Source organism: Leguminivora glycinivorella, chromosome 18 (genome assembly GCF_023078275.1).
Source record: "Leguminivora glycinivorella isolate SPB_JAAS2020 chromosome 18, LegGlyc_1.1, whole genome shotgun sequence".
NCBI classification, from domain to species: domain Eukaryota; kingdom Metazoa; phylum Arthropoda; class Insecta; order Lepidoptera; family Tortricidae; genus Leguminivora; species Leguminivora glycinivorella.
In genome coordinates this window covers 3089591-3116371 of record NC_062988.1, presented here as the reverse complement: position 1 = coordinate 3116371, position 26781 = coordinate 3089591, and the positions used below count along the sequence as shown (strand labels likewise).

The following is a 26781-nucleotide window of genomic DNA, read 5'->3' as shown; positions in this document are numbered from 1 at the left end:
CCGGTATTGGATAAGGTCCGGTATTTGGAAGCCCTAGTCCACACACACTCTTGTTTTTTAAGATTATGAATTTTAAGACTGTCTGTTGCCGTGCCGGCCTAAGGCTCCCCACAGACAGTCTTAAAAATTCATAATCTTAAAAAAAACTTGTATGCAATCTGACAGTTCAAATCTGTCAGTGTCTTGTCAGTGTCAGTTTGAACTGTCAGATTGCATACAAGTTTTTTTTAAGATTATGAAAATTAAGACTCGTCTGTGGGGAGGCTAAGACTAAGGTAATCGGTCTCAAGAGACAAACAGTTAAAACATATTGCACAATTTTATTGAGCAATAAAATTGTGTAGGTGACAAAACTTTGATAGGTTATTTTATTTTTGCTATAATTTATTAGAATTCCGTATTTTCTGTCATTAAATTAAGTAAATTAAATAAAATAGGATTCGATTACTTATCGTTTAAAAAATTTTTGACTTGGCAAAAAACCAAGCGTCTGAAACTCTGATCACATGTTGAAAAAAAATTTGGCGGGAATTGGTTATCTTAAGGACCTATTATGTTCTTTCGCTTTACGACAATTTCGTGGTGTAAATTGCCGAGAAAAATATAATTAATTCCTCGCAATCGAAGTAAAAAGCAAAGTGTACAACAGGGGCATAAATTTAATAATAATTATTGAAACCTAGAACGAAACGCGCCGAGCGCGGGAGCGAGCGGGAAGGAACATATCTCCCTCTCGCTTACCCGTAGGTACACCTCCTTACATACTAGCTCATACCGTTCAGGCGGAATGCGGAATTACTGAAAGTACATAAATTTACTAAGTTATAGTGATTTTTTCAATACGTACATAATAAACAGCATTGGTACATCAATTTCCATGAGAAAAAAGTAGATGATGTCATATCTATCTATGAGAACTGAGTGGCGCCGCTGCAGAGCATCCTCTGCAGCGGCGCCACAATAAAAGCCCATTATTTCGTTTCCCGCTATAGGTACAGTCATAAAATTATACGTACATACTGTACGTCTTACGAACATCATTTTAACATATAATTAGTTGAATTTCATTATGGTGGCGCCGCCGCAGAGTAGCACACCTCTGATCTACCATGTGACCTAAGCTGATACCATTGGCCTGAACAATCTTAGCACCGTCAAACCGTCAAGTAATAAATGGCCGGCTACTCTAAGAATAGTTAGCAACGTGCGCCTGACTTATTTTTCACAGCAATGTGTAAAATACGCACTAGTGCACTATTTCAGATTAAATGAGTAGTTAAGTAGAAGTACTTTACTAAATAGTAAATAAGCATCGAGGGTTCCAGGCAAACCTAGAGAAGACTAGTTTGGTGAATACAAGTAGGTACTCTTATACCTGCCTATCTATTGGTTATGAACGTCACGTGGTCTGCCACATATACTATCAATCTAGGTAGGATGCTACTTCGATTTGTAATAATATGTGGGTAAGAGCGAAGCTTATTGAGCATATTAAAAGTTGATTTCAGATATCTTTAAATGTAATTTAACCTAGCCACATCATTTGCCATAACGAATATTGAGCCTCCGTCATCTTTAATGTTCTTGCAGGTATTTAATTTGTTTTGTTTGTGTCATTTGATGTTTGCCAGTCGCTTTTCGGTGAAGGAAAACATCGTGAGGAAACCGGACTAATTCCAGTAAGGTCTAGTTAACCCTTCAGGTTGAAAGGTCAGATGGCAGTCGCTTTCCTGAAAAAACTAGTGCCTACGCTAAATCTTGTGATTAGTTGTCAAAGCGGACCCCAGCCTCCCATGAGCCGTGGCAAACGCCGGGATAACTCAAGGAGGATAATGATAGGTATTTAGTTTTCGAAATATTTGATCACCTTACATTTTCTCAACAAGCCGCGCTTCTGAACTCTCGCCAACTCTTAACTCCGTATCACACCAAAGATTTTTTCTCCAGGAATACAAGCGGCGCTCCATGCTCCGTGAACTGCTACGAGACTGCCAGACAGACACGGAGCTACTCAGAGCCATGTCTGTGGCGTCTGTGGCTAGCGGCGCGACCGACCGTAGCAACACCGACTGCGTTGAAGAATACGTGTGCGACGTGCCTTTTGCAGGTCAGTGGCTAAAAGTAAATGTAAAGTACTAGGGAGATAAAACAGCAGACTATCAAGAAAAACTAAAACATGGCAATAAATATAGACTAAATACTATATATCGACAGTAGAATTGACAGAGATGCTCTGAAAAGTGCTATGCGACTGCCAGACAGACACGGAGCTACTCAGAGCCATGTCTGTGGCGTCTGTGGCTAACGGCGCGACCGACCGTAGCAACACCGACTGCGTTGAGGAATACGTGTGCGACGTGCCTTTTGCAGGTCAGTGGCTAAAAGTAAATGTAAAGTACTAGGGAGATAAAACAGCAGACTATCAAGAAAAACTAAAACATGGCAATAAATATATAGACTAAGAGCCAGTTGCACCGACCACATTTCACAGACACATCATCGTCACTCACAAGATGTCTATGGAACTCCCCATGCAATAAAATTGACGAACGCTTTAACGGTGACAGACTGTTTGATGCAACCGGCCCTTAGACTATCGACAGTAGAGTTGACAGAGATGCTCTGAGAAGTGCTATGCGACTGCCAGACAGACGCGGAGCTACTCAGAGCCATGTCTGTGCTGCTGTGGCTAGCGGCGCGACTGACCGTATCAACACGTGTGCGACGTGCCTTTTGCAGGTCAGTGGCTAAAAGTAAACTAGGGGATCAAAGATCCGATTATCAAGAAAAACTAAACATGTAAAATTAGATCTAGACTATCGACAGTAGAATTGACAGATATGCTCTAAGAAGTGCTACGCGACTGCCAGACAGACATGGTCGACACGGAGCTAATCAGAGCCATGTCTGTGGCGTTTGTGGCTAGCAATTTTTACTTTTCTATTGTAAAATATGTTGAATTGCTGCGGTACCTATAACTTCGGCGGCGAAACATGAGTGCGGACTGCAAAAATCTTCATAAAGAGAGTTTTTTTTTTAAATATACGTACACCTATACGATATCAGGATGTCACTTTAGACGCTAAATCTCTTTCAATCATTGAATGACACAGGAGAGTTACCGGTCCGGTAAATGAATCGAATTTTCAAAATAATTTGCTATAAAAAAGGAAAACCTTCTTTACTCGTGTTTTTTTTGCAAGATAATGGAAATTATATCTCCGGTTAATACTTTTCAGGCTTTTGCACATCTTCGTTGTATCAATTAGTTTTCGCTTAAATTGTGTATTATATATTTTTACTGTGGAGGATCACAACATATTTTAAAAACACAAAATGAAACATTCGTTTATAAACCTAGTTGCTCTTACTCGCGTAAAATATTTACCACTGGGAGGGCGAGAATCCATACCTTTTCCCGATTTTTCTGTTTGCGCAGCAAATATGGCAACACGCGCCAGTGGGTTGCCAGACTGCAAACAAAAAATCCCGCCCGAAATCCAGCGGAATATTTTACCGATGTTTGGTCGTACGATGCTGTTCGTATTTTTGATGGCGTGAATTCTATATTTTTTGAAGTCAAAAATTTGTTAGAAATATTTTTTCTAGCGTTTGTTGTATGCTGTCTAGTTTCAATCACTCAATTAGGTTTGAAAGCTACTAGTAGAAGGCTCCCATTATTTTAGATTTATTAGAGTGGCACTGAAACTAGTAGTTCATGTGCTCTGCCTACCCCTTTATGGGATACAGGCTTGATTATATGTCTGTATGTATGTAATAGAAGGCGTAATTCGTTGCGTCAGGGATCGGTATGTTGAAGCAATTTATACGGCCCAATCAATCTCTATCGAGTCGGCGGTCGTAATAGTTGTCATAAAAGTTGTTTATACGTTTGGCTATAATTATTCTGAAACCGTTCTGTCATCATTATTATGATCCAGAGATAAGGATGAGAGTTATGAGGATGTGTTAGTCCCAACGTCACAATTAGGAGCGTTGACTGCTAATATATGTACTAAGTATTAGTTATTACTACACGTACATACATACCTACGTCATACACACCTTTAATGTATGCGAAATCATGGGTCAATATCCCACGAATAAGAAACCATACGGGGTTTGTATTTATTTTCTTCCTCCGATTTGGTTAAGCTAAGAGTTTTTTGTTAAGAGGTAAAACAAGAAATTCCTGGCAAAATATGACTACATATCAAATGAAGCTCAGTTACCAGAGAGTAAGTAGGTATTCCTATAACATTGATACCTAATTACTCTAGTAGAAAATACTTACTGTTACTCTGGACAGGCTCGACATAGATTGGTCTCGGAGTTCTCATAGGTACTTACTCGCATTGCTATCACGTTGGGCCTTATTAAATTACTAGTATTATGTATGTACCTATTTGAATATAATATGAGTATAGTTTTCAAAAGTCCCCTTATAAAAAAGTAATTACCTTGTGTCTTGTGCAGTAGAGGCGTGTAAGGGCGACCTTTCGCAATCGTCGTGTGAAAGGAACATGGCTCTGTTACAAGCATCGTGCTAACGGCGGCATGCATTTTAACAAAGAGTAGATAATTGATGTAGAATGTATTTTATAAAATAAAATGTTATCAAAAATGTTGAAAATAATCTTCTCCTTTCACACGCTTTGACACTCTTTTTGGCCCATTGTTGTTGATTTTTTGTTATTGTGAAGTGCCCACGCTATGCCGGAATAACAGTGCTCTTTGGATTAGTTAGTTAAAGTATTTTAAATAGTAAATCAAACCTGGAGGACGTCATGCAAATTGAGTAAAGTTTTCTTGCGATTGCTTCATTTTCTCAACTTATAGTTTAGTTATTTTTTTCTATAAAAATACAATAAAGTTATCGACTTCCTCAAAACTAAAACGATATTTCTGCACACAATGATATTGTTAATCTTTGAATATTTATTAGTACTTACCTATAACACGAAATGCGTGATAAAATAAACTTGTCTATTATATGTATAATATATGGTCTTGTTCTCTGTGAAAATATCTTATCTCTATAAACGTACCTAAGTAAAATAACTGAATTTACATTTGCAATGTAAAGATATCGAATGGCCTTTTAGAGAAACTTAGTTTTCTAACCATTATCGGTGTACGCACTGCAGTACCTAGTAGGTACTACCTACTGGCAGATATTTTCTGGTTCAGTCACCCCTTGTCGCTTTTAATAGTTTGACAATTTCGTATGACATTTCAAACAAGACGTTAATGTGACAAGGTTTAGAAATCATCACATATTTACCGGTGACTGTTCCTTGTAGGTGGCAGTATTTAGTTCATAGCATAATTTTATACTTTGCTCAAATCTTGCCGCCCTTAGTGATTCCGGGATTGGAAACAAAATTGTGATATTTCAGTGATATCAAGTTGCTGGCCCATCGCGTACCTACGCCATAATTGAATCCAGATCCCACAGTCGACTTTCACAACACCCAAGGGAGGATTTCTTAACCTGTCATCAAGGGCCTTTTATTAAAATGGCAACTAATGTTTTTTTTTTTTTTTTTTTAGTTTATTCAGAAACCAAACAGTCACATAAACACATTACATATTGGCAATACAAAAATGTACTGCAAAAAGAGAAAAACAATAACAAAAGACCTGGAGGTTCATAATTGTAAACCAAATAATGTTCACTAAATGAATATAAGAAAACAACATAACGTAGCGTAATACAAGAAAAATTTTAAATTAAACTGCATACAACATAAACATAAACCTAAAGTAATTATGTTATTAAAACAACTTACGTTTAACAATAGTTTTTAGAATAGCCAACGAATTTTGGAAACAATCAACATCAAAAAGGTGTTTATTATAGTAGCTAGGAGCTCGTCTGAAAAAGGTATGTCTAGAATAGTTCTTGACACAAAAACTGATGTGAAACAGCGATCGAGGGCGCAAGGGCTGACGCGGACAACTAAAAGTAACTCGATTTAGCAGATTAGGGCAATTAATACTACCTTTAAGAAGTTTGAACAAAAACATGACATCTAAATAAATTCTACGGTCAGAAAGGGAAGGTACACCAAAATGTTTCGCTGACAAGGTGGAATTAGCAAAATAGTTTCCGGTTCTGTAACTCAAAGATTTTAGGAAAAATTTTTGTATCCTCTCTAAACGGTCAATATGTACTTGGTACTGCGGGGTCCAGACAACACTTCCGAATTCAAGGATACTCCTAACAAAAGAATAAAATAATAATTTATAAGTATTTGGCCGTTTGAAGGGTTGACCAACGCGAAGGATCATTCCTAACCTCTTATATGCACGTTTACACAGATTATCAATATGTTCATTATAATTAATTATGTTGTAGAAACATTTACAATAACTATGGCATTCTCTGCCTGAGAGTCCATATGCTGCATGATTGATATTATTGACGAATTGAAGTTTCAGTAGGTACCTACATGTAATTTAACATAGTTTTAGCGTATCAACAAACACTCTAATGGCATTCAGTATCAAAACCTTCACTACAAACATCTATCACCTGTTGTACCAAATTCTCGCTGACCTCATTACACTGCCGTGCAATTAAATGTACAATTACACTTCTCCGCATAATGAGATACACGTGATTAGATCATTAGCAATGATGCCATAAAATGGTGCTTGAAACGCCACTACGTATAAATGATTGAACCTGAAAATTTACTGGCAGGTATTTTTGAATTATGGTGTTCCCACACCGGGCTGTTATAAATGTTAGAGTCCCACCGTGTTATATAACATTTGTTACCAGTGTGAGAGCACCATTAAGCTGAATAGAATAAAGTAAGACTAGTAAGAGACAACATAAAACACATGATATTATAAAAGTAATATTTTTATCCAATTTACAACGATAAAAGTTCCACGAAACAACATAATATCAATCTAGTATTTCACTTTCAATGCTAATCTTCTGTTTGTTGTACCTAAACATAATATTGTCCCGCTACTGCAGAGAATATGATAGGTACAAGCTGTTCAAGAATCACAAGAATGTAACAATATATTTCTATCCTAGACCATTCCGCTCCTAGGTACTGGGTGGTCATCATCAGGTAACAACATGGATTTTTATATAATCAAAATTGAAGGTCATAACATAACCGTCCCACCAATAGTTTCCTATACTTAAAAAAAAATGTTATGCAGTGCACGAAATAAAGCACCACATAATTAGGAGAAAAATATGGGCAGTAGTTATGTTTAAACATAGTTTCTATTTAATAAGTCCAAGAGAAAGATATAAAGTTAATGAATTGATCGTGACGTCACTCCTCAGTTTTTCATAGTAATTCCATATTAGCAAATCGTTTTGACAGTTCTTAAAAAGAAGCTGATTTGACTAGTAGGAAACTAGCCTATTGAGGACTTATTTCGGAATTCTCAGGACCGCAAATAAAAACACTGAACATCAGTAATTTTTGGGCATCATTTTACGAAATGGTATAAGTTACGAAGAAAATAATCACTCTTCCTTTTTCAAAATTAATTTAAGTGCCGGGGTAAGTGACCATCATACTCGTGCTGTCAGCAGCATTTTACACGTCCGAGCCGTGTACGTTTGAAAGTAGGTACGTGTTTTATAGCGGTCTCGCAATGTTGCCATCGCGTGGTCATTAGAGATCCGTGTGACTAAGAGAACCATGGCTTGACATTCCACAGAAAGGTTTGTTGGGAACGTCATGCGTACCCATGGCCAATGCCATGATATTGTTAATTGAGAATTCTGAGATGAGATGATGAGAGAATGCCAATGCATGAGGCAGCTAATATCTAGAGTGAAAATTCATATTATTTATTGTAATGACATCTAAATGTGCCCCTGTAGCACTTGCTAAATAAATGGTTTTTTTTTTAAACCTTCAGAAACGAATTGAATTAAAAGCAAAATATCATGCCATATTTTGGATACTTGGATCAGGACTATTAAAAAATTACATTACATTAATACCCGCCACTTTTATAGAATGCTTCATCGACGAGCCATCGACACTTGATTTACGTTTTACTGATTTTATTTCACTTGAGTAACCAAATACCTATGCACAGTCAAGTGCACAAATATTTATACACTCTTTGTCTTTTCAGCCATATGATTCCATATAAAATTTAATTTTAACTGGACTAACCTTAACAATCTATTTTATACGGAACCCTTACTGACTCGCAGTTCCCGCTTGTCCGCGTTTTTATTTCCTTCTTGATTACTGTTTTCACGCGCCCTTCGTGACGGCTAGCGTGGATAAATATTAATTTACTCGCCGTGAAGCAATCTTATAGGCAGGTACGGGAATTCCGGAGAATGTCTGCTTATAAGTGTAGGCAACGCACGTGAGTTCTACTTGAGAATGTTAGTAGGAAGAAGTCGGTAAACAGGAGAAGATTTATCTTTTTTTTTCGTATGTATAGGTAGACGTTTGGCCACGATTACACCTGATGGTAAGTGATGATGCGGTCTACGGTGGAGCACGCTTACCGCTTACCTATGAGATACCTATTTACTCTTTCACTTACTGTACTTATACGAGTTATTTTGGTAATACCCTAGACTTATTTAAATAAGATGTGGACAACATCCACGGTCTACTCGTATCAGATAAACTTATTAACTTGACTTAAGATCCCGAACTGGAATCCAACCAGCATCCTCCGTTTACCAACCATTTGGCCATCGGATCACTAAGGCAAGTGTCGGAAATTCCAAGGATATGACATTTCCGAAGGCTCGTGTGGTGCCCCGGTTTAGGCATCCGTCCGAAAAACGGACGCTGGTTGTATTCCAGCTCGGGACACTTGGAATGGAAGCTTTGGTCACTTTTTCTTTATATACGACATTTATTTCATTTTTATAGTATAGTGTTTTTAAGTAGTGTGACTACTTAAAAACACAAATTAAAATATTTTCTATAATAATTTGTTCTAAGAGACAAAATCAAGTGCCTGTGAAAGACCCGCAACAGCAATGTTTCCTCTTCAGCATAGTTTTGTTTTGAATGACTTTTCATAGCATTTATTGTATTGTGAAGCTAATTTAGCTACCTTTAATTGAACTTTTTTTAATCAATGTATTATCCATACTAATATTATCTATAAATGGGAAAGTGTAGGTACCTATGTGTCTGTTTGTTTGTCCGTCTTTCAATGCAAAATGGAGCGACGAATTGATGTGATTTTTTAAGTGGAGATAGTTGAAGGGGTGGAGAGGACATAGGCTACTTTTTGTTACTTTCTAACGCAAACGAAGCCGCTGGTAAAAGCTAGTTGTATATATGTCAGTTACGATTATCATTTGACTACATGTACGTGATTGTACTGACGTTCAAACTAAAGCTAGTTCTACACGTTCAACAGTTTAAAGTTCCTAAATATAATTTAATTGCTTAAAATATAGACCAAAAAGTCCTTAGAAATTCGATTATTCAAGTCGCATAAGACAACTATGAAATAAGTACAAATAAGATAATATGCAGTTGTGTTAGGTATTTCTTAAGTTTGATACAGTTATTTTATTAAGGTCATAAAGCATTTTATGGCTTTAAATCATTGCAATAAAGTTGAAATGTGCATAGTATATTTGTTTATGATAGTGTATAGGTATGTTATGTTAACATAGAACACGGTAGCTACTTCATCTGTAATAAGTGCTAATGACGAATGATTATAACATTAGTATTTATTGATTGGCTATTAAATGGTGGTAGCTGTGGTTTAATTTTAATAGATGTTGCTCTAACATTAGTGCAGAGTTGCCTAATATCCTAGTCAGTTTATAATTTAAAAATGCCAGAGGTTATAAAAGTGTACCTATAAGTATAGGTCTTAACTGTCCTGGGCTGTACTATTTGATCAATAAGTATTTGGGTGAATCCACGTAAAAGTAACGTGAGTCACGACTTCATTGAGTGTTTATTTGAACTACAGCTACAAATAAAAGGATCTATGCATATATCGGGAAAATAACACTTATTAAAACATAGATTATCACTTGAACTTGCATTGTAAATAAATGGAACGTGACATAAAATGAGACTTATGTTACTCTTATTTAAAATTGCAAACGGGACTTAATCGCGTATTTACTATGTTTTAAACACTATGTTTTAAACACTAACCTCCGACGTTTCAAGGACGGCATTGTCCCCGTGGTCTCGGAGCAGACTGGCTGAAGTTGACATCAACATCTTCTAGCTGTACGAGTTTTTCGAACTACCCGCACCTGGTCCTGACTACCCACTTGAACAGTTTGTGCACTAGGGATGTCACCTTGTCGACACACAACACTCACGATATTCGGTTTTTCAACCCGCGATATTTGTTTCTTCTTGCATTTACTAATGACCGGGTTCCATATTATGTGGATGAGATATTAAAACCTTCGTCTCGATTGAAATTTTTATACTTCTTAATTTCAATGGCTTCACGTATTTTTCTACTATAATACCCACGATCTGTAGAGAAACCTTATATCCTTATCCTTGAAACGTCGGAGGTTAGTGTTTAAAACATAGTGTTTAAAACATAGTAAATACGCGATTAAGTCCCGTTTGCAATTTTAAATATGTGTAAAAATCGTGAAAGTTTGAATCAGTGTTTATGTTACTCTTGCCGCGGATTGACCCTTTTACCCAAGTGTAATGATTGATGATGATGATTATATCCTGTAGTCCCTCATCAGGGGCATAGGGCTCTTAGGAAGGATTTCCACTGTTCCCGGTCCAATGCCGCCTCCTCCTGGCGCGCTCAGTCGAGGCCCACTGAGCCAGCCTTCTGATTATTTATTTTAAATTACATTACTTATTTATTTCATTACGGATGGTATTTCGAACCTTTGGGAGGTGTGCGCTGAGCCAGAGCCAATACGTTGAGGACCTTTTGACACGATAAATCCAAGGGATAAGCCAAACGGATGCTGCCCTTGCTCGTGTCTTATTATTCATAAATAATGAAATACTAAAGTAAGTAATGGTATTATTTTAACTACTGTGACAACTTTATAATAAGATAAATTAGACCGTACGTGCACATACCATACATACATATGCGTCGTCTAAAAACATTTAATAAGAGTAATAAGACAATCAAAGCGTTTTCATGTGATTTCTTAGGAACGATTACTCTATATTATGTCATTACTCATTGAGTTAATTGCACCGCCATTTAAAATTACTATAACAAGCATTAAAAGTACTATCTTTCGAAAAATAAAAAAAACCGGTCAAGAGCGTGTCGGGCCACGCTCAGTGTAGGGTTCCGTAGTTTTCCGTATTTTTCTCAAAAACTACTGAACCTATCAAGTTCAAAACAATTTTCCTAGAAAGTCTTTATAAAGTTCTACTTTTGTGATTTTTTTCATATTTTTTAAACATATGGTTCAAAAGTTGGAGGGGGGGGGGCGCACTTTTTTTTCCTTTAATAGGAGCGATTATTATATAAATATTATCAAAAAACGATCTTAGTAAACCCTTATTCATTTTTAAATACCTATCCGACAATATATCACACGTTGGGGTTGGGATGAAAAAAAATATCAGCCCCCACTTTACATGTAGGGGGGGTACCCTAATAAAATATTTTTTTCCATTTTTTATTTTTGCACTTTGTTGGCGTGATTGATATACATATTGATACGAAATTTCAGCTTTCTAGTGCTAACGGTTACTGAGATTATCCGCGGACGGACGGACGGACAGACAGACATGGCGAAACTATAAGGGTTCCTAGTTGACTACCGAACCCTAAAAAGTCTAGTAATTCGCCTTGCAATCGCAAAAAGTACAAAGAGACTTGGCCGGCGCCACTTCGCCGCCATTTTTCTTTTTTTTTTTCGTTAAAGCGCGTTCAAGTAAGGATATATTGTTATGTTCATTTGTAACGCAATTCAGTTTAAATCCCGAAGTGGGTAAGTAGGTTAGATGTGTGATTAAATTATGAATTTTACTGATCTGCTGATATCATGCCTCACCTTTCACAATGCAATTGTTTTTTATTTGGCATACTTGTATGTTAAGAACAAATATACGAAATGGGGCCAATTAAATTGAATTTATAACATACTAGCTTTTGCCCGCGGCGTCGCTCGCATTAGAAAGAGACAAAAAGTAGCCTATGTCACTTTCCATCCCTTCAACTTTCTCCACTCTTAAAAAATCACGTCAATTCATCGCTCCGTTTTCCCGTGAAAGACGGACAAACAAACCGTGAAAGACGGACAAACAATATTTACTTTTTATGTGAAAATACATAAAATAGTAAAACAGAAATACAAAAAAATTTTTTTGCCAAAATTTCATCATCCGAGTAAAAAAAATTCTTCGTTTGGCCTTAGGAGTGCGTGGTTAAAATCTCTCGCAATGCTCACGAGCACCGTGTATATGTCGGCGGCAGATCGAAGAATACGGCAGAACACGAGATTCCTAGGCATATCGTGAAACGCCGCCAAATCATGATTTAGCTTAGTAACATTCGCCATATCGTTCAAAACTCACCGTTTAACGATTTGCCCAGTGCCGTTTAAGCAGATCGTGAAATTCCTAGACATATCATAAAACGCCGCCATTACATGATTTCACCAAGTAAAGCCCTCAAGTGGCATTTAACCCTTAAATCGACAAGGAAAAAAAATCTCGAAAAAATGGGGTTGCATCTGTTTTTTGAAGTTATTATGTGATAATTAATTGTAGAAAAATCATAAAAAAAATATATTTATAATAGTTTTGAAAAAAACCTATGTCAAGTATGTTGGACACTGCCAGGTTTGCTGTAATGATGGCGTCATAACGAGTTAGGAGAAGACGTGCAGTATTTTGGACAATGCCGAGTATACGGTATTTTATCCGCATACGGTTTTTTTTATCCAATTATTTTGTTTTGCTAATTATAAAACACTTGTGTTTTTTCCATAAGAACATCCTGTAATAAAAAATATATTGATATAATAAACTTGTGTCATCCAATTTTTTTGGGAGATAATTTCATAGATTTTAAGGTGATCATATTTTTCCAGTTATAGACACATATATTTAACATAAAATTAAACGAGCCGAATGTCATAAGAAACAGTAACGTAGAAGCTATTGTTTGTATTATAAGCATGTGCATTTATCAAAAATTTCATAAGAAATTTCTATATTGAAATCGGCTCTTCCTTGTAACGGACTAATAGGGAAAGTACTCAGTAAAAAATATTTTTTTTTATCCATTTGGCTCAATAACCTGTAGTATACCAAATAACGAACTTGTTGAGGTTTTGAAATATCTAACAATCATATATTATTGTTATTTACAATAAAAAATCATAAAAAAAGAATTGTTTTTAATCTTCGTTTACTTGGCAACGTCCAACATACTGGACGTAGCAAAAGTATCGTGAACTTGACAACGGGTAAAATACTGCACACTGCACTTTTCAAGTGTCTAATACCCATAAAAACAACACCTTTTCGTGTTATTTAGACTGTGACTTATTAAATAATTATTAACATATTATATATTTTAACGCTGCATGATACTGTCATACAAAAAAATAAAAACAGCTAGCAACGATATCAGTCAGTCGGATGCTTCCTAGTAAGGTCTGTGTTCTGTAGGACTTTGACACAAATATTAGGTCTCCACTGGTTTTTAATATTTTTTTATTTACTTAAAAATAACTAAGGATTCAATTACGCTGCATCAAAAGTATTTATATGCTTTAATATTCGGTGTAGAATTTTTTACTTGAGATGTCTTGTATAGTGGACGTTGTCGATTTAAGGGTTAAGCAGATCATGTGATTCGTAGGCATATCATGATACGCCGCCATATCATTCAATACTTATGTAGGGTGTCCAAAAATTGAAGTAAAAATGCAATAAACATAATAAGTACTATATTTAATTAAATAATTTGTATTTTATAAATGAAATGTAACGAGACTTACTGTTTTTTGACATTGTGCACAGAATCCTTGTGACTCACATAAAATGAATGGAGCTGATGCTCAAAAGCTTCTTTTGCACTTCTATTTTCCATAATGATACTATTTTCGGTGCTAAAATCGTTTTGTTGAGGCGCCGACATCTTTCAATTGGTAAACAAACACCGCCATAGCATGCAGCGCCACCAATAGCCAAGAAGCCAAGAAAGAAACTATTCTACGAAGTGCCCGCTATAGAGCTAGGAATATCGACGAATGCGTTGCTGTAATCGATCTGCCGTATTGTTTATCAGGCATATCGTGATACGCCTGGCCAACTTTTAGGCAATTCATGATTTGGCGGCGTTTCACGATATGCCTAGGAATCTCGTGTTCTGCCGGATTCTTCGATCTGCCGCCGACATATAATATATTTGGTTCCTTATCCGTCTTGATGTTTAAAACAAACACTATACAGTTAGTTCAAAGGGCCAAATATGTATTCACAACCTTAACGTATAAGCAAGAAAGTCGTGTATACATGGTTTTGGCATTTTATCCGTCTCCATAATTTAAAACATTGACTAAAACAGTAAACCAAACGTTTGTGGTCTCTTGCAAATCAAGTTGATTGCTTGCGGTGCAACCGTAATGAAAATAACTCTTCATTGTCCTACAAAATTACTACTGGGTATTCGTGACGGTGAAGTCTAACAAAGGGTCATTTTGCAGGTTTAGAAGATTACTATGGTTGCAGTTACCACAAGGCAATATACCTGCCCTCAGTAGGTTTTGTGATTTAACTACTTCAAGTTATGAAGCTTTGGTATCGTTTTATGTCTTAAATTTTGTCACTTTCTACTTTCCTCGTTTTCCTTTTTAATTGGTTGTTAGCATTCAGTTACCTATTTCATTCGTCACTACACCGGTCACCTGTTATAGAAAAAAATGAAGCGTCTGAAACTCCGACCCTTAGGGCCCATTTAGACGGTAAGAGAACTCGCATACGAGTTTTATTACATTACGGTATTTGATAGTGTGCAAAATTGTATGCAACCTCAATAGCCCGCAATGTAAGTCATAAAATCGCATGCGAGTTCGCACTCCGTCTAAATCAGGCCTTACCCTACACGCGTACGTAGCCGAATGCAGAAACGCTCACGAAACGAAACGCTCGTAGATATCTATCTCTATCGCTTTTGCGTATTGGTGCGACAGAGCCAGACTACCTTTCGCGGCGTTTCGTTTTCGTTTCGCTTCGTAGAAATGCCATTCGGCTACGGGGCCTGGTCTAGTAAGACATCATTTAGCCACTGTGTTTACTGTAAACAAAAGTGACAATCATATTACAAGACTCATTACTTGTCATAGACAATTAAGATAAGTTTCTTGGAAACATTTTTAACTAATTATTTGGGAACTTAAGTTAGTGGCTGCACCGTATCCTATTTATGCATATCTACGCATTACGACAGGTTACATAGGCATTTCAAAATAAAAGATAGGTAATGGGATAAGAATAAGTTCTTCTAACAATGTACAATACGTTCAATATTAACGTTAGATCAAACATAAACACATAGCTGGGCACCGTTAATCAAATAGTTAACTTCGTTAATCGCTAATCCGTTACTAAAAAAGTTAACTTCGTTAATCGTTAAAGCGATACATTTCGACAAATTTAACGTAAGTTAAAGTTAATCGTTAATCCGTTAACACGTGAAAAAAAAAGAACTTTTCTTTATAGTTATTTGTTATACAAGGGGGCAAAGTTGTATTTTAACGCCGAGTGTGGAATTGAAAAACGAGCAAGTGAAAGGATTCTATAGTTGAACCACGAGCGAAGCGAGTGGTTCCAGAATAGAATCCTGAACTTGCGAGTTTTTTAAAACACACGAGAAGTAAAATACATTTGCACCCGTGTGTAACACAAAACTTTTCCCCTCACTGTAGCGAGGAAACTACAACGCAAAAAATGCGTTTATCACTGCTTCCAGTAGTTGCACAGGTGGTAAATCATCTTCATTACTAGATTCACCTACTTTTATAAATTTTAAAGCACTTAATTTGACTTTATTCAAGGTCAAATTACTTTACCCACTAGTGGATAAAATGCGTTTTTACCCGCTGGTATTAAAGGACAAAACACGTGTTTCCGAGCTAGTGAGGGGAAAAATATTTAGTTGCATCAGTATCCACTATAATGTATTATATTTCTGTAAAAGGCCGAAGTACAGCTAGCCTATTGAACTCTAGGCTGCACGTGGAAGGCAGTGATCGCCTGAGCTACTGCCAAGAGCTGTGTCAGGAGAGATGCTGGCGGTGACGGGACTGTTGTGGCACTTTGGGCGGTAGAGGCTAGGGAAGCGAATGTGGTCGTAAATAGGGCTCGAATTTGCTGCCCTATCACTACAACAGTCGCCATGGTAAAGCTTAGGATTCACCGAATCAAAGTTAGTATAAGCAAATCCACGTGAAGAATACTTTTTTAGGTAATATTTCGGACTTTTAGCAATCGACATCGGTAAAACCTAGGATTTACCGGCAAATCATAGGATTTGCCGTACTTCGGGCTTTTATAGTAGCGTTCAGAACGTGTTTTTCGCAGCGCAGATGGCGCCTGTGCCCTACTAGATTAACGATTAACGGACTCGGAGAAATTTAACGGAAGTTAACGAGTCCGTTAACATTTTTTCAAGTTAACTTAAAAGTTAATCCGTTAATCGAAATGTTAACTTCGTTAATTAACGATTAACGGATTAACGAGTTAATGCCCAGCTATGCATAAACAGCATGCCTAGTAGTGAAGCGAAAGTGGCAATCGAAACGCAGTATGCCTCTGTCGCGCGTGGCAGACAAAGACGTAAAGACACAACGGCGAACAAACATATGAAAAAAAAAACATTCAGTCGAATTGAGAACCTCCTCCTTTTTTGAAGTCGGTTAACAAACGCGTTCCTACGCACACAGTCTAAGCAAGTATAGGTGAACGCCATGCTTGTGTGAGTGTGAGATAAGATAAGACCACAATCCCGCTCGTTGAAATAGCATTATTTGACAGCCCGTGACCGTGACGTAACAGAGAGCGTATCTTTAGCGGGAGGCAGAGAATGGCCATACTGTACAAAAGAGAAATAGGGTTAGCTACGAAACGTTTTCAAAGTGTAAACGATTGTGACACTGGCTAGGTACCCCTTAGAGTTGTGCATGCTCGTTCACTGAAAAGATCGCTCCCAACTACCTACTAGTAGTACGATCTCCGGTGTACTAGTTCGTTCTTTTAGGATATTTAGTACAGTAGTACACCGAGAGAGCGAGAGAGAAACTGTGCATATCGCTCGTACGGCCGATTTTTGAGTCTCACGCGTTCGGATTCAGAAAATTGTCACTGAAAATAATAAGCAAGTCACCGTTTTCAACCGGTATTTTAGAGACAAAATCCCGTATGCGAGATTCAAAAATCGCTCTCATGATCGGCCGTTTTCGCGCGCTCTCGGTCCGATTCCGAGTCCTAGTTCTAGTTCGGTGGTGGCGGTCGGATCAGACGGATCGCTTTGCTGTCATTGTAACTCCTCGGCTCTTCGCTCCTTTCGCTCCCATTCTTTCATTCTTTTGCGCAACAGAATGGGAGCGAAGTACATTTGTACTAGAGAGCAGAATCATTTGGGAGTAGTTCGGTCTAGTACAGTGCAGGGAATCGTGTCTTTTGTACTATTAGTACAAGCCTAGTACCCCTAATACAAAACGAACACAAACTCGCGACCTACACCACTCGTGAAATCGTCTGTCGCCTCCATGTCGCGTCACTAACTCCTAATCATATGCAGACAAATACAAACAAACATCGAAAAACATACCTTATCCACTGGTATCCTAAGTTGTAAATGAAGGGTTGAATATGTTTCTATGTCTGGGACGAAAGCGTATCGCTTAAGAGGGCTTTCGTGTTAAAAATAGTGAAATCGCAACCGAGCGCTCGATCATACCGTGTGTGGTATCGAATTAAAGGGCTTTGCGAGTAGTTTATAAATATATATCACATTATAGGACTTTTTCTACTTGGTCTAACAAAATATGAGAAAATGTCCAAAAGTGGTAATAATTGTACCGGTGAAGGCTCGTTTTCAAAAAATTGGCAAAAATCAATAATAGCAATTTATAATCACTAAGGCATAACAGCAATTTAAGTAAACGTTGCAGATTAATTTAGTATAAAACTTACTTCGCTGTGATGTAGATTTTTAAAGAAATTGTCATTTAATTTTAGGTAATTTCTGAAAAAAATTAATTCGCCTTAGGCTAGTTTACTCTTTTTCAAAAACTTAAAACGAAAATCTAGTCTGAAATGATTGTGGTACAGGATATACGAATTATAAATTTACCCGTTTTAATATTCAAAATTGTCCAAATTTTACAAATAAGATCGACTGATTCAGCTCTATACGTGCGTTTTTCTAAACGTGCATTAGAGAAAAATTGTTGGATTAATTTAGTGAGTTAGTTTCAAAAATCAGTCTTATAAAAATCAAGATAATAAGATGCTCTAACTGGAACTTGAATTAAATAAATCTATTGGATAACGGAAATTAATATTTGAACCTGACTAGAAACTATATTTTACATTATTTTGACGTTTGGTTGAAAGCAGTTAAGTATAATAAAAGGATTATGTCTGTCCGTCTGAATGGAGACTGGGCGAGTGAAAAAAAAACTTATGCTTGTTTGATGTGTCATGATTGTCATGAACATATGATGCAACTGATGTTGTAGATTTAAATTAGACATTTGTTGATGATATATAGCAACCGAGTAATTCGTTCAGTAATAAGTAAATAAGTAATTCATTTTTAAATAAAGAGGCAAACCGAATAAAATTTTTGAAAAACCTCCCGACACAGTGGACCGATTTTCATGAAACATGGTTAATAAGAACACTAACAACCGTGTCTGTCTGTCTGACTGCCTGTGTGTGTGTCTGTCTGTGGCATCGTAGCTTTCGAATGGATGAACCGATTTAGATTAAGGGTCGGTTGCACCAAACCGGCCGTCACCGTTAAAGCTTTCGTTAAATTTTATTGTATGGGAAGTTCCATAGACGTCTGCTGCGTGACGATGATGTGTCTGTCAAATGTGGTTGATGCAACCGGCCCTTAGTTTGTTTTTATTTGAAATCTGAATTAGGGTTGGGAGTGTTCTTATAACGAGGGTTGTTTTCAAAATTGGAATTATTATCATGGTTATTATTTTCTACTATTTTTAGCTAGACTGTAAGTTTTAAATTTAATTGGCCTGTTAGTGACTTACCTTGCTCTAGGGCTCCCTTTATGCGCGCGCGCATGACCTGGCATGACTCGTCGCGCCGGCGTCTACGGAGCCACGGCGCCGGCGCGTCATCGTCCTACCGTATGTCGCGCCTATAGCCAATATTACAAACGTTGACGCTCCATATAGTATCGTGTAGGCAAATGTTGCCACTAAAAAAGGTGACAAATTTTAAAAATCGCGGGCTAGCAACACTGGGTTCTAATCTGTTCGATATTCGCGTGTCATTTGAAAGTTTGTAAATGCGATTTTGATAGAAAATCATGACATGCTTATTGAAAAATGGCAGGGGTTTGGACGAGTACCACGTCGGCCAACTGACGAAAACTCTCGTGGCGTCCAACATTTAGTTTAGTTCTTATTTTAAGTTAGTTATAATAAACAGTATTAGTAAGCTAACTTAGTCTTTCCATTACCCTTGCTGACCCGTAACAGTACAAATACGGTTGTGCGTCTTTGTCCTAAAAATGAATACCGGCATAATAATATTTCAGCGATGTGTAAATTTGAGACTGTCTGCGACTGTTCGACGTACATTGCTGCTTTTTGTTTGTTTTATAGAATTAACGCCCGAAAGCTGCAAGCTGCGATTAAAGACGGACAACGTTCATTTCACGCTAAGTAGATACGTTTGCTTGATCTATGGTATATATGACATCTGTGTAGAGTTGTAGACTATAGTAATCACTCTCTATCGCTTTACCATATTGTTGCGCCAGCTGTACCGTTCGCTACGGGGCATCAACGATTGGCTCTTTGGCTAGAGGCCTGGGTGTGACGACAATACGGTGGGATGGTCTTTTGTTTAGGTTTATTTTGTTTATTATACGCGCATGTGGCCCGGGGTCAATACTTAATTTTATACTCTTGTGTTGTTAGTGTTGCTACTGTAGCTTATGGAGTAGAGGGGGGGGATTAAATTTTACCAAACATGTAGACATTAAACGTCGATACTAACATTAAAAACTCTACATTATCCCAAAGTTTCAGCCTTGAGAAAATTAGGAACGTCTGGCGGCTCTGGGATTTTACTCTATAATAACAATTAGTGCGCTTTCACATTATCCGATCCGATATCGGATGTCGGACTGATATCCCATACATTACATGCGCCATCTTGGATTTTTTCCATTAAAATCCTTCCGACATCCGATATCGGATCGGATAATGTGAAAACGGCCTTACGAAGTACACGCAGTAAATTGAATGTTTGGATTTTGAAAAAAAAAAAAATCCACCTAATTTAAATAACTATGATTTGCTGATATATAAATAAAAGCCTTCATGGTGGTAATGGTAACACACTGTATGTATTAATTGCTCTTTAATATAAAAATAATCAGATACCTAAAGTTGATTCTTATTTTGTACGGTAAGTCATCAAAACTTTTTTTTAATACTACGTCGGTGGCAAACAAGCATACGGTCCGCCTGATGGAAAGCGGTCACCATAACCTATGGACGCCTGCAATTCAAGAAGTGTCACATGCGCGTTGCCAATCCATTAGAAACTTGTACCTACACTCCCTCCGTGTTAAGTACACAGCATAAAGGAGTGTACGTACAAGTTTCAAGGAGGGCTCGGGTTGCCGATGACTCAAAGGACAATAGACGGAACATTTTTTCCCTTGTCCTCGTTGACTGGACTAGAGAACGTTGACTTGACACCCGCCCAGCGTTCCGTGGTTCCGTGTTATTGATCCAATCGATCCTGATTTAGAGCCACCGATTTAGAATGGCCCCAAAAGTTTTTATGCCCGCTTATTGACAGATGAAAACACCGGCATGTCGATTTCAGACATGTACAACTACCTACTGATGTGAAGACGGAAAGTTTCCAAAATTCTGAAATTTTTAAATAGGAAAACTTTGGAAACTTCCCATACTTTGTATGGACAATTGTATGGATGGAAAATTTCCATTTCGTAAATTTAAATTCCCTTTATTTTTCGTGAAAGTTTCGTGAATTTTTCAAGAAATTTAAGATTTTTTTGTAAATTGTTTCCGCAATTTGCACATCACTACAGTCACCGTCATAAAGAAGTGATGATTTCTGTACCTTGTCGCTTTTAATCGTTTGACAATTTCGTATGACATTCAAACAAGACGTTAATGTGACAAGGTACAGCAATCATCACTTTATGCCGGTGACTGTAGAAGCGGTAATGATAGGTTAGTACCTACTGTTGAAAAGTAAGTACTTATGTATATTATTTGGATATTTGTTTATGAAACAATGTCCAAAAGAAGGTCTAATTTTGAAAATAAAAAGGATGAGCTACCTATAAAATTAAATAACTAGGTATATATAATTATGTAAACTGAAATCGATATCATACACGAAAGAAGAAACGACAAAAAAATCAAAAAATGTTTAATAAAATATGTAACTTGATTTGTTCCAGAGTTGTATTAGGTACATGTATCTAATAAAAAGTAATATACGAACATTAAATAAATATATAGGTATATCTCATACGTAAGCGTGCTCCACCGTAGACCGCATCATCACTTACCATAGCATAACTTGCTTTGTCGCGCGCGAGTCCATATATCAACCGCGACTTTAAGTATGGACTCGCGGGAGTCGCGGGCGAGACGAGAGGGCAAGTTGTGCTAGACCGCCTGGTGTGATCGTGGTCAAACGGTTACCTATTCATACAAAAAAAAATTACAACATTTTTATTATTTTTACAATAACATTCGTATTTTATCAAGGCCTATCTAACACATTTAAAAAGGTTGCAGTGCACATGAAAAACATTTCAAAACCTGTTCTGCAATCCTATATGTATTAATAACTTAGCTAGTAGTTATTTATTACATCCAACGCAAACAAGTTATCAGTTCCAGTTTTAGATTTACCAAATCATAAGAAATCATTATGAATAATTTATTTAGAACTACCATATAATCGCTAGAGACACATTTACTTAATTCTAATGTTGAAGGGAAACCGTTATTAGCCATTGAGGGTAATTTATTACATGTCATTTATGTCCCTGAACAATAAAACGCCCTTAAACCAACAAACCCTTGGCCTGTAGACTGTTACCTGCCCCTACATTTTACTAAAAATACACTTCATGGTGTATAAACACTAACCGAAACAAAAAGAAGTGCTCTATCTTCAAAATGATTCTATACCATCGTATACACTATCTAAACAATACATACACTTTATTTCCATGCTCATAAGGTAAAAAAAGACATGGTAAAATTGCTCTAGTACTATGTGGATACCTTCTGAATTTGGTCGGGTTATATGCGCAGGCGCACGGCTATGGATCGCCGACTGTCAGTTGCTCTCGCGCATCGATCCATGCCGCCGTGTAGATCCCGATCAATAATTCTATGTGATTTAGTTATCAGTGTAAAGACAGTGGTCAATTCGGATTCATTTGGAGTTTGCTCAATTTTATAATTAATGATAGGTTTGTTTATTTTATGTTATTTTAATTGACTTAGATAAGGTTTGAGTATTTTTATATCATTATCACATTTAATGAATTCTCTAATTTTAGTGATTGTAGTCATCTTTTGTTTTTATCGAAATAAACAATGAAATGAGTCAGTGGTAGTGAATCAGTGGCGAAATTAGTGCCCTTTGGCTACGATTAACATGAATATCTAATACTTGACACGGTTCAAACGTTGCATAAGGCTGTATCGCTGGTTTGTTTACATTTGGAACTGTAGAGCACGGTGATTTTATGTAACTGGTCAATTCTCCAATGAAGGCTTTTAGAAAAGTCTTCCTGAATTCAACGATTTGAGAGTACCATTTTTTTAGAGTACATTTATCCTAAGCATGGTATGCATGCATCCTACTAAGCATACATGCTGTAGGTACTTATTTATAAACTGTAGGTATGAGTATTATATGTAAAATGATAACACATTTATTTTATATAGAACCAAAAAGATGTCAATAATCAATTTCTGTTCATTAGGTACCCTGAATGATACAATGTAATCATTTAATCATGGCATATCAATAACTATCATGTAATCTTTTTATCACACTTAGGTACGATATTAATCCACATATTTTTTACGTTACTTGTTTTAATATGTAGGTATTTACTCTTATTTTGCATTACCTATTACATTTAAATTGTTTCATAATAAAACAATAACCTAATCACAGTATTAAAATTTTGAAAAAAAAAAACCCCGTCATTGTGGAACGAACTTTCCGAGCTTTCAAAAAAAAAAAATCTAAATCGGTTCATCGGTGGAAGCTACGATGTCACTGACAGACACACACACACACACACACACACACAATCAGACAGACAGACAAACAGACAGACAGACAAGTCAAATTTATAACATCCCGTCGTTTTTGCGTCGAGGGTTCAAAATACTGGCTTATCAATTTAAGTTCATTGATTGAAATATAATCTTGTACCTAATGTATGTATTAGGAAAGCCTACTTTATGTAGGTATTGAATAACAAGTTCAAAGTCAGAATTCGATGATTCACTATTATTGGTTTTGTATGTTTTCTCAAGCTGTCGACCGGCCGTTCAAACATTGACATAACCCGTGATAGGCGTACGCTATCTCCTAAGGTCAAAAACGTCGTTTCTCTATCGTAGACTGAATAATATTATTGAAAATAACAATGATTTGAGTAACAGATTGGATGGTTTATTCGTACCCGTACCAAATATTGGTAACACCGTATAAGATGAATAAAGTATAAGAAAAAAATTCCCTCGGAAAAATAAAAATAAAAACATTCTGGTTTATATAGCACTAGCACCACATGTTTGTTTGTTACTTGGTTAGATAACGACATTGCTTAATATTTAACAAAAACACTTATTAGTGAAATAAAGAGGTAAATTGTCATCTGAGGCCCTACAACTTTTAATCCTGTGAAGAAAGATGGCAATAAATGTACAACAACTACAAAAGTTATTTTAAAAATGTGCTCCTACAATCTTCAATCTTTGGTAATACCACAGTATAATAAAGGGTACTATCGTACAGTATGGCCACTCCCGCTCCTCGCTAAAAGTGCCGCCCACCCCCTCTCGGTTAACAGTTACCGCCTGTCAAAAACGCGAACAGTCAACCTGTCATATTTCACTCCTACAAGCATAGTACGCGTTCACCTACACGAGCTCAGACTGTGTGCTAGGAATGCGCCTCTTTCATATATTTGATCGCCAGTGTCCGAGGTTTGGTAATACTGACGATCCTTGGTCAATTTTCGCTGTTGATTAATCGAGAGTTTTTATTTGATGACATAGATGGATCACTTATGAGTCTTATGACTCGTATTGAGAATGTCGTAATTGAGATCAAACAGTATGTGACTATAATGTTTGTTATTTAGCTGTTCGACAGAACACGTGGCTAATCTATCAAATAAAATAATGGAGTACAAGTAGGTATAACTTGTACGTGACATAAGTCAGACATCAAAGATTTAAAGATCGTTATCTACGAACGAGAGTAATATAAAATACTTGAAATAAACGCTAAAATTATTAAGATGAACGAAAGTACATGAGATTTAAAAACGCATGAATTTATTTGATTGTTTGCCAAACCATCTTATGCTAATCGCCTACCTGTCAGGTTCAATGTTTGTAATAAAACTAATAAATTATTTCTTGTTAAAAATATTTGTGAGGAATATATTGAAAACATATTTAAATATACACCTTGAGCAAGAGAATGATTAATGAAAAAAATATTCAAAGCAGCAAGGTAAAATTACCAGTGCTCGACACCCTAATATCCAATCCAATACATTACTAACCCTTCTATCACATTTATTGACAATGACTTAAGATTCAAAGTAGCATTCACTGGGTCATTCTCGAGCACTGGCCCCGTAGCCGAATGGCATTGCTCCGACGCCAAACGAAAACGAAGTGGCATTTCATGATTGCCGCGACGCCAAACTTATGTCATTAAACAGTTAGAAGAAGACGTGTGATCTATCTCGCGGCGTAGTCCGGCTACTGTCGCGCCAATACGCAAGAGCGATAGGGATAGATATCTACTAGCGTTGCGTTTCGTGAGCATTTCGTGAGCGTTTGTGCCATTCGGCTACGCACCCTGGTTCTTTTACTTCTCCAAAGAAATCTTGTTAAAACAAACGAGCCTCTCGCTCATTTTTGCCCAGAACGTGCAAGTAGTGAAATGGGTCTCCTGAGGTGTTCCCCTTGACGGCACGGGGTTCTTCAAGAAGCAGGTATTTAGGGTTCTCAAAGGTCGGCAACACATAAGTGACTCCCCTGATGATGCTTATGTCCACGGGCGATGATGACTGCTTTCCATCAGGCGTCTTGTGAGTTGAGGAATCAGGTTTTCTGCCTATATTATAAAAAAACCTCCAAAAACGGTAGTTTCCACCGGCAAGTGTTAACGGCACCGCAGGTGTAAAAACCTCTTCCCGTGATGAATGGTGCCCTTGTTGTGGTTTTTATACCACGGTGTTTCCGGCACTCGAGAGCCGGATGGTGGCGATTAATTCTGGCGTTCCGGTAAAAGGTGCACCGAAAGTATGGGAATGTGGACTGATAATCTTAGATGTCGTCTTGTTGGTTGACTGAACATTGATATGTGTTTTTTGTCCCAATCTTTAGATATTAAAATATGTGTTGGTATTCCTTTTAAGATGATTTTTTGAGAATTTCTGAGTTATGTATCTTCTGTGAACGCCTGTGTTGCGTTGAAAAGACTATATCAGTTTTATGGCATTATAGTTTGTTGTTGAACAATCCTAAAATTCTACTGCCACTTCTACAACGTTTTCTTTCAATGAATCTACCTATAGGATGTAAACTCCAATAGCAATCCAGCTGTTTAAACTATTATGAGTTTGATCGGATGTTATGTCTTATCTCAGTACCAAATTAAACATCATGCCTTATTCATACATAATTATCCCATAATACAAGTATGACCGCGCCTCTAATACCCCAAACACGATTCTCAATCGTGCAATTGAAAGTTCATATTTCCATCACGACTTAATAACGTCGCTCCATTCAAGTTGTCGAGTTAATTCTGAATTAACGTCGCATGAATTTGACGTTAAATTGATACTTGAAAAAGAGGTAGCGATAAAAAGTTTCGGAGATATGATTAAGATTGAAACCGGTTTTCTGATTGCCTTTCAATTACCGCGATATAAATTTTAAAGTGACGAATATGGGAAGGCATTCGTGTTCTCACGCGGTTACGGTAAATATGGTAGTGGGACAAAATGAAAATGAGACAGATATTGGCTTTGGAGCTTTTGAGTTTGGAACACGGATGATGTAGTCATGTCATTAGACATTTGGGAGTTTGAGAGAAGATAGGTTGATGATATAGTTACGCGCTTAATTTTATAAACATCCGTTAGACTTCATGTCTGACAAAATGAAGATAATTGGCAAAATCGAAAAAGAATCTAAGTCACATGTTGACGAATCTGTAAACCTCTTTCATTTGGGTTTATACATGAATTGCGTTGAAATAGACTACTTATCTAAGTGGCTTCCATTCCACTACT

The 26781-nt window shown here is 36.9% G+C and overlaps 1 protein-coding gene across 3 annotated transcripts in view; it reads left to right on the top strand.

Moving 5' to 3' along the window:
* Positions 1 to 26781, top strand: part of LOC125235862 (ankyrin repeat and SAM domain-containing protein 1A-like) — a 131400-nt gene that overhangs the window by 21809 nt on the left and 82810 nt on the right. The window contains exon 4 of one of the 3 annotated variants that reach the window (XM_048142480.1): positions 1948 to 2107. In XM_048142480.1, the coding sequence (XP_047998437.1) occupies positions 1948 to 2107 (160 nt within the window). Of the gene's footprint in view, positions 1 to 1947; positions 2108 to 2248; positions 2371 to 22565; positions 22690 to 26781 lie in introns of those variants that run through there. The other 2 variants (XM_048142481.1, XM_048142482.1) reach the window with 2 other exon arrangements.